The 10,268-nt window shown below is 33.6% G+C and overlaps 1 protein-coding gene across 1 annotated transcript in view; it reads left to right on the top strand.

Annotated features, from left to right (window-relative positions):
- The window catches only part of LOC106667730, a 136,140-nt gene extending 126,273 nt beyond the window's left edge, over nucleotides 1-9,867 (top strand). Inside the window, exon 5 of the mRNA XM_014395858.1 lies at nucleotides 9,578-9,867. Coding sequence (XP_014251344.1) covers nucleotides 9,578-9,652 — 75 coding nt within the window. The 3' untranslated portion in view covers nucleotides 9,653-9,867. The remainder of the gene's footprint in view (nucleotides 1-9,577) is intronic.
- The last annotated feature ends 401 nt before the right edge of the window (nucleotides 9,868-10,268 follow it).

Below are 10,268 nucleotides of genomic sequence, written 5' to 3'. Positions count from 1 at the left end.
CTCATACACACACACACACACACACACACACACACACACACACACACACACATACATACATATATATACATATATATATATATATATGCACTTTCAACACGACACGCAAGAAATACACAATTACACAGAAGACAAACACTTTGAGCCCTGAAGATGATCTCAACAAAGATCGAAACGTTGGCACGATAAAGAAAATGTTTTTCTGAAACCTACATCACACCAGACCGCATCTCACGATTTCTGAATAATCACTTAACAACTTTTTTATTTTAAATTTAGTTTTGATTGATATTGGAGAACAAACAATCGCTCATCCTCGGCGTAAAATTCCATCTGGAATAGATCAAAATGAAATTAATTAGAATGTTTAGAGGTATCGGCTATTAGTAAAGGTTTCAATAAAGACATTTATGTAGTGGCAAACCAGTCTGCCAAATGTTATCGATACATCAATTTGCTTTCCCTTACATTACGCTCTTTGATGCTTTCAAAGTAAAACTCTTTATTTTATTCTTCGTAGTAGAAATACATTCTTATATTAGGACTCCAATATATCATAGCTGTCATAGAACTTTGCCAGGGAGGACGGTGCAAAGTAAAATACAATAATAATTATGTCAATAAATATAATAGCTTTTATGGAATCTATAAACGTATAAGTTTGTTTTTATTTTATTTATTTATTTTTTTTTAACGCGGCGGTTGACTGGCCCATAAATTATATTTCAATAGAAGAGTTACCATATTTGAATGCACCCATTTTGTTCCTTACCTTTAAAAGGCTTGTTGAAATGCTGCTCTTTATTCTCTGTTTGCAGAGTTATCATTAGGTTTGGGCAATTCCATTGAAAGGGATACCGTGATTAATTACAGTAGAATTTTCACTTAACCCTCACTTTCTAATAGACTAATTTAGAAGAGGAAATTAGTAAATAAGTCCGCCGAGCCGTTAAGTACCTACTCCACCCAGATCGACGATTCAATATTTCCAGCATACCGTGTTTTCAATTCTGCTCGACGGGATTTTTAACCACTGGCCTCCACCCTCCTTCCGAGATATCTGTCCGATTAAACGTGAATGAGAAAGGCCACTTGTCCGTGTAATGTGCCAACTTGGCGGAATGTGCCAAATGCATATTCATGGGCCGTTGCATAAGATAACATTCATTTCGGCGCCCTTTCTCCTCTGTATCATCATCACAGCATCTTAAACTTACCAAATTACCATATACATGGCTGAAATGGAGCACAACCTTCAACACATAACATCATTTTCTTTCATAATATATTTTCCCTTTGTGTTTCCTTTGATATTAAAATTATTTATGCCTAAACATCTAAAACACTTTTTTTAGATAATTCACAAATAATTTTATTTTTGTACAAGCAATAAAGTTCGATTAAATTATTTGACTATTTATTTTGTAACTTTCGTCGATAATTTATTCCAAAATGATTATTTTGTGCTTTGCACGCCCCTGAATAGCTTGAAATGGATTTGTGGCCAACAGCAACATACTTCCTATACTTTCGATAACCTATAGAAAGAATTACAAGGATTTGTGTAGATAATTGTTGTTTCTGCTAAGTGTCTGTAAGCAACAGTTATCTGTTGGTAGGCTAAGTATCACTAGATCTCTTTAAATAACTATCTTGTGTCTCTATTTGATGATATTTGGTTTTGATAACTCCAATAATAATAATAATGTTTTAGACCTACAAAACTCTGATTTTTGTTACCGTCGATTCCTTTATGATCAAGATATACAGATTAGAGGTCATCACACTATTTAGATTTTAATTTAGTCTGGGACTGATTGAAAGTTGAAAGCAATGACAGTTATTTCCTTTTCTGTGTTTTTTCGGTTGAGATTTTATAGTACGTATATTTTAGCATGTAATTACGCTTAGAAGAGTTCGGTGTTAGTATCTAAAGGATATTTCGACTTAAAGATTACAGCAGTGTGATCCATTGGTATTCTAAATTTCACTGGCAATAGGTAGCACACGATCGTCGGTGGTGATTTAAACTGAACAAACAACTGTCAACCGTCAGTATTATATCTTTTCTTGATCAACAGGTACCTGTTTCTGCTCCATAAAAAGAGCAAAGTTTTCCCTTCAAATCAAAATTATACTCACAACGGGAATGTGGGTTTCGGTTTTTATTGTGCATGCATTTCAAGGTTCTTGTCCATATGTAGTTGAAATTTGTTCATAGAATCCCATGTTCTTCGTTTTTCTCGTATAGAATTGTGTGGTGATTAGTGACCGTTAATCGATAATTATTCAGAAAACGTGCGGTCTGGTGTGATGTAGGTTTCAGAAAAACATTTTCTTTATTGTGCCAACGTTTCGATCTTTATTGAGATCATCTTCAAAAAATACTTTGATTGAATATAAAAAATATTTTTTTTGCATTGTATAAATTCCCTTTTTTCCACATCCTACATGTTTTTGTTAACTGTAAACAATGTAATCCCATGCCCTGAAGATGATCTCAATAAAGATCAAACGTTGGCACGATAAAGAACATGTTTTTCTGAGACCTACATCACACCAGACCGCATCTCACGATTTCTGAATAATTGTCGATTAACGGTCACTAATCACCACACACTTAAATATAAATTTTCGCTGCAATAAAAACATTATACATTTTTTGACTGGATTCAGGGGATTCCAGGCATTCCGGGTGCATTTTTTCTCCTCGTACAGGCCATATCAACAAGGTTTTCATTGTATTTCATTCAAGTGAGAAAAATATCGATGAAATCAACAAACACTGCAAACGTTTTCTCTTATATCTCACTTCTAATATATTATGGGTGTCAAAGCTTTGTCATTATGCGTAGACCCATCTACGGTTCTTTAGTTCGGTGAAATCGTTTCAAAGTAATTACAATTTTTGTGATTTTCGAAAAAAAAGAAGCTATTCGTAAGCCAAAATATTAGAATCCTCCCGGACTGCATTTTGGGGTGTTGAAAATGCAAATCAACTTTATTTCTTGCTAAAAAAAAGTATTTCGACCTACTTTGGAAAAAAGAAAAATAATTAATTGGCAGACTAGCAAATTCGAGTCCTCTATACATAATATATTGATAAATATTTTGTGATTAGTGTAGCAAAGTAGCTTTTAGCGACACCAATACTGTTGCAAAGAAATTATGTTTTGTTTAATAAGTAGAAGAACGACATGAATAGAAAAACGATCATTCAACAATCTCAGTGTTATTTACACTGCAGGTAATCAAACCTGGTATCGTCAAAATGCGGAATGTAAGACATAAACTACATTTATTTGTAAATAATGTCGAGGTAAAATCATATCCAAAAGTCTAAGTGCAAATGTTGGTTTATAAAAATTATCTTAAATATATGATTTGTTTTCATCTATTTGATGGGAAGGGTTATTTGATAGAAATTGTTGATATTTGTTGTGAAACCTTCTCGCACCCCTTTCTACTTGAATATGTAAACCCATTGGCTGAATATTCCCAAATGTATAACCATTAGGGGCGAAAAGGTCGGGCGCATAACCAGTAAAGAAAATAAAATCAAAGTTTCTGCGAACATTAATAATGAATGAAGTCCCGTTCGTGGGGGAAGGATCAGGGGCCCGATGGAGGAAGCAAGCGTTATTCATTTAGAGGAAACCTCGTATAAATCACGTCCGAGCAATAAAAGGATAGGAGAGTAATCCGAAGCGATGAGAAAAAACCAACGAAAAACAAATTGATGGACAATTTTAACAAATGGAATAGCTTAGCGAATACCAAATAGTTTTGTTTGCTTCGAACACTGCGACTGTTTTACTATATGATCTTAGCGATATTTTATATTTACATTCGAATATCCAAGCTCCTTTTTTCTCCTCGGTTTCCGCATAAACAACCTTTATTTATGGGGATATGTACTAGTTTGGTTTACTTTGCATTGGATCGTCTATAACTTTGTTTGTTTGATACGGCAATAAAATTGTAGAAATGAAAATACAGTCACTGGTAATATGATTATGAGATGTTATATATAAAATAACATAACGTTGAACATTTTGTATTTTGCGCGTCAGCTAAAGGACTTATCATCCGGCGGTTTCCTGCATGTTCCGTTGGATTTTGTCCGTACTACAAGCTTGACCTTGACAAGACATAAAATGTATGTACCTATTTAATTTCGTTTGGTTTTCTTTTTAATAATCCAGAACGAGCTTCAAACGCTCTTCGTTTTTTCCCGTTACGCACCATTAGTGGTAGGAGAGCGCGGATCTTCGTGCACAAGCAGCCAGTGTTAGTTCGACGGAGATGAAGAGATCAGCTTCCCTGTGTGCCAAGCACAGACGAAGTTGGTTTACCGCACTTCATATAAGACAAGTGAGGTGCACATCGACGATCTTTTCTATCAACAACTTACTGCCTACAGTGAATAGCGGAAAAAATGGAACGGCTGGAGCTTGTTCTGGATTAATAAAAAAAATTAAAATACTCTTCGCTGATGACTTGTCAAGAAAAAACGTAAAAAATAACAACTGCTACGGCTTACAGAACGGGGAAAACCAAATACACCATACAGGAAACTGCCAGAAAATATACCAATATACCAAATTCACTAATTTCGTGGTCCGCTTGACCAATTAATATATTACAATTAATTAAGGTTTTTAGTTGAGATGAAGAAGTCAATGTGGCACGAGCGGGATTCGAACCCACGATCTTCGGCTAGATACGCCGCTGCTCTACCACTTGAGCTATCGTGACCTCGAAAAATGCAAAAAAAATGGCAAAAAGGAGGGAAATTTCAAAAGGTGGGGTTGAGATGGGACGTTAGTGTCCGAGTGGATCGAGGTCACGATACCTCAAGTGGTAGAGTAGCGGCGTATCTAGGCCGAAGATCGTGGGTTCGAATCCCGCTCGTGCCACATTGACTTTTTTATCTCAACTAAAAACCTTGATTAATTGTAATATACCAAATGTTATCAAATACAATCGTTAGTATGAAATGTATATATTTAATCAATGATTCTCGAAATTTGGATGTCAAATCTCGTAAAGTGTTTAATTCAAAGGAATGGATTTTCTGTGTATGATTTGCTTTCTATGTGACACAATTCTTGACCCAGAACCATTTCTTAAAAGTGGTCCAACAGTATTGATCTAGAATGTTCAACAAACTAACATAATGTATTTTGAATAATTTGATAATCGTTTAAAGTGCTTAGTCAGCAGCTATTTAGATAGTCTTAGAATGAATTCAAGTCGGAGGATGGCACTAGTAGTTGGTACTATCGAGATATTTCGATGTGATTTTTTTTCGATAAAACCATTCGATAACATGTCAGGGAGATTATTCTTGGTTACAGAATCTGCAGATATGATTTTTTGAAAGTATGTTGCCTAGGTGTGTTAGAAGTTAAACAAGATGGGTACCACTTAAAATCAAAGACTTTTGGTCATTTTTTAACGTCTGCCTCTTTTCTGATAGGACTTTTTTAAAAACATTTTTTGAAATTCGTCTAAATGTAGATGTCCTAAAGATAACCATCTTATGCGTCAGATAATTCCAAATTACTATTTCATGGAATATTTTTAAATTTCAGTGCTGTTTGTGCGGTATTTCTTTAATGATAGACTGTCAAGAAAATATGAAAAAAATTGTAGGAAATTTTGTTGAAATCTGGGAGGTTTCATCGTGTCCGAGCATAATGGATTTTCCATTCTCTCTGGGGTTTTTTCGGTTCGAACGCTGTCGCGCTTTTGATACATGGCTAGAAGATAAAACTTTGTTGGATTGGCTTAGGTTACAGGGGGGATTATAACTTCCGGGAAATTGGAGTTCAATAATAATTAAATATGTCGATTTTAATTTTATAATCTAATTTATCTGATTGGTATGACTTTTTCGATAAATTATAATCAATGACTTTATATAGAGGGTTGGAATGAGTTTCATTCATCCACTTTGTCTTTATTGACGCCACAAGTGTAACATGAATGATTGCTTTGTGCTATTGGTCGAAGTTGCAGTGTTTTCTTTAACGAGTCAGTTAAAATGTGTACCAGTTCAAGGTCATTCGTGCATGCTTTGAAACTAAATTTGGACTCCAACTTAAGCGTTTAAATAGGGGCTATTTTTCTGAAACTTCTCACCCCCGACCGACGAAACTAGGCTAATCGCATAACAAAATTCCTCGAAAGCTATACTAGATAAGAAAGAAAGTATAAAAGGAAGCGATAAGCTGTGTGTCTCAATGATATAATTTAAGGCGTTGGGGTAGGGGGTGGGATAAACGGCTGGTACCCGGTGTTGGTATGTTGCGGGGGGCGCAAGGGGCAATCAATAGTTGAGGCTCTCTCCCATGGACCTACCCCTACTATCTGTACTAGACTACCCCTACACTTACACACCACCAGCCTCGCGTACACACTCAGCACCCCTCAACGCCTTCCCTTTTATCAACTACGTACTTTATTTTCTCATTACGCCCTTATTTTTCCTCTACGTTGCTGGTGACGTTAAGAGGTGATACGATTCTTTATAACTGTGTCATTGTATTTTTAATAAAGTAGGACGGCTTAAAAACATAGCTTTTCATTTCAAAAAATGTGTATATGTAATATTGTGCAATCAAAAGTCCTGAATTTTGAAATCCTCCCGTTGATTCAATTAAAAACATTTTGATTGAAATTAATTATCTTTGATACGTTTCATTGTTATTGATTTGTAGTAACTCAATTTAGATATGCTTCAAATTCATTGGGTAGCCAGATATGAAATGCCAATGAAATGGTCCTTTTAAATCACAAAAAACCTTTATTAATTGAAATAAATTTAATTTCTATCCCCACTAATTAAGTGTCAGCCATAAAACGTATCCTTGGAATTTGATTTGACCTAATTTTCCCTTTATTTAAAGAATATAATTTTATTATTTTCTATTATTTAGGTCTACCTATCCTTATGATTATTATTATTGTAGATATAAAGATCAGAGATGGGGCGAATATGAAAAAGGAAAACCACCCATTTCCTTTGTTAAGCTTTCCTGGATCCCTTCCATCAACAAGGCATTGAAAATATTTTAAAAGATTTGAACGGTTAAAAAATATGAACATCTACTCACATTATTCGAAAATCCGACTTCAATCATAATAATTTTATGAGTTTGGCTTAGTAGAGTGGACGAGGTATATCATGATTCCGTTTTCCAATATTATTATAAGAACCTGGTCTCCTTTTCGTACCTCTTATACCCAAAATGTCAAGTAGATTGGCAATTTTTGAGACAGAAGATTAATCTAAAAGGAAATCGTTGCTGAATTTAAAAATAGTGTCAAAAGTTAGAAAAAGTTACGTTAGAGTGGAGAAAATTCAGATTTTATGATTGAGTTAAAACCATGAGATTTACGGCATGTTACTCCATTAGATGTGCTGTGACTGTAATTTTTTTAATATGATGATCATCCTCTATAAACACTTAAACTTCTTGTATGTTTTATATACTACATTAATTTACATAAATAATTTCTTTCTGTCTTCTGCCAACTATTTGTTACAATCCTACATCGTAATTTTATCTAATTTTACATTATATCTGTTTTGGTCTGTCTGACGCGTTTTTAAAAATAAAGTAGCATAATACTACCGTTGTAAATAATCAGCTAATTCATTGGGAGAGGGGTTGTCAGAATAGACATTTTGAACAGATGATTCATAGAGATTTCTTATAAACTTTTGTAATTTTGTATTTATTTTAATTTCTATAGTGTAATAAGTAATTCCAACATACATATTACTATAAATATATTTCAGTTGTACAATGAAAAGTGGTGATACTAAATGAGAACCTTAGTAACTAGGATAAATCAGAAAATATATTCATCAAATAATTCATTTTCGGGGACTTTCTATTACACGACATAATTTAAAATTATGTAGTTCCAACTTGACTTATGATTAAACTTAAAATTTGCAAAGTAAAAGTAATGTTGAATCGATAAAAAAAAACGTATTTACAAGCTCGTCATACAAAGATGTTTTTTGTTTTTTTTAATTGTACATTACAACTACCTGCATTTTGGCATCTAGTTATAATGTATGAATAAATATTAAGAAAAACAAGAGTGGAGAAACTACTCACCGGTAGTACTCCTAAACCAACAAAGATGTAAAATGTGATTATGACGAACTCTTTATCTAAAAATATTAGTAGAGTTTAAAGAGCTCATGTTGGCTATACATTATTATTTTCCGGCCGGCTGTCTGCTAGGGTCATTGCCTACTTCTCACACTTTTTTCCATCTTGCCCAATTTTTCTTATTATGAGTAACCGCTGAATGGTGCACACGAACCACAGTCAAGCGATCTAGAAGGGGTGGGAAGTTTTGTATTCTTCACTGTGATATTTAACCCTTCCACGCAGCTATAAGGTCCTAACCATAAGCTAACCTAGGTTTGGTGAGAATCAAAGCACTCGAAATGCTACTTTGTACTTACTCTTAAAACCAATCTAAAAGATCCATACTACAGTTGGTGTTCGAAACCTCGATGCCCATCATTCACGCCCATAAATATTCATATCGGGTAGTACCTTTGAAACCTGACCTAAAATAAAAATTTTGAAAACACCAAAAACTTTGTTGCGTATAAAAAATATTACGCGGTGACTCACCTGATATGCTACGCGATCCTTAATAAAATTAATCTAACTAGACCGACATTTGTTTCTGTAAGTTACGCCATACAACCGTCTAAATACACTCATTTAACCATTCACGCATATAAATACTTTCACATTTGGTGTTGGTTTTCCTACATTTATATTTACTACACTTTTTAGGAAAAGTATTGTTCTTTTTGTAGGTTGACAATTTGTTTGGTAAAAAAAGATTATTTGTTCGCTGTCAAATTGTGCACGATGTGTTGTAATTTGAAAAAAAAGAAGATAGTCTACCAAAAATTTTATTTGCGAATGTTCCATTTTTGGAATAATTCAGTAACAAAATTTCTCATAAGCTCTTTGAAATTTATATAATTATACCTAAATTTTAAAATAGAACAGAACAATTATTCAGAATAACCCCCTTCCAAAAAAAATATTTAATACAAATTCCTGCTCATTTGAATTCTCCCGGTCTGTTAATGCGTAAAATATAACAACTCTTTTTCACTACGAAAATTTTGTTAAAATTGATTGTGCTATTGGATACGGTTGAGATGACTGAAAAAACCTTTGAGACCAAGCCGATCCCAAGATGATCAAATATCCATCACGGAAACTTGTATTGCAAAATGGTGTTACAAAAGTCCCGTCTCTAGTGTAACATTAAGCTGTCATTTGTTTTAAACTCTTATCATCTCAGTTTAATTTTATGTGTTCTGTTTAGGAAACAAATATTATAGAACGATTTATCCCTGCTGGAATTTCTAAAAGTTGCTAATTTCTCTTTGACTGTTAAACTTTTGCCCTTTTTAAAAGTGAATACTATCACATTTATTTTTTTATTTAAAAGTTATGTACCGTATGTTATTTTTCTATTGGTTTGTTTCGAAATGGCTTATGTTAGTTTTTTTTTCCAGCTCCAGGCGAAGGGAATGACTACATGGCGGCACACAGGGGATTCAGGCGGTGAGCTGAGTGTCTACTGTTGGTGAAAAGTGAACGAACTTTCTTTTGTCTAAGTGTCCAAGTGCAACACCGTTTATTTTCTAAGTTTACCAACAATGTGCGCAAAATATTTTCGCTATAATCACTAAACACAACATGGGAGTGAGACAGAAAGGAGAGGCGTTGTAAAACAAAGGAGGAAAATGAGAAATAAGCGTTATATAACACACATAGAGACGGTAATAAATTTTCGTGTAAGTTATGAGAGACTTGATACAATTGTGCGTGTGTATGACGATACAAAAATATTAAGAATTTTTATTATNTTATACAATGAGTACCTATAATATTATATGTTATTGATAATTAATGTATGTTATTTACTAAAACAAAGTAAAAGACAATTTATTTTAAAGTTGGTGTGTGAGCGGCAGCGTTAGCCCTCTTCTGAATGTTTATAAGTGTCAACTGCGGATCTTATTATCATTATATAGAATGATATGTAAATTAAATAGAAAACAAATCAATCAATTTTTTTAATATCGTCCCTCAGAAAAATGATTTCCTTTAATCCTCTACGACAAAGTGTAAAATTCTATAGAATTTCGCTTATGTATGTAAATAAATGGTTTTTATCCGTAGTCTTTTATTTTTATCCTTGCA

This window comes from Cimex lectularius, unplaced genomic scaffold (assembly GCF_000648675.2).
Source record: "Cimex lectularius strain Harlan isolate CLEC.00 unplaced genomic scaffold, Clec_2.1 scaffold101, whole genome shotgun sequence".
In the NCBI taxonomy this organism is placed as follows: Eukaryota; Metazoa; Arthropoda; class Insecta; order Hemiptera; family Cimicidae; genus Cimex; species Cimex lectularius.
Note: the sequence above shows the minus strand (reverse complement) of the source record. Positions and strands in the feature narration are given on the sequence as shown.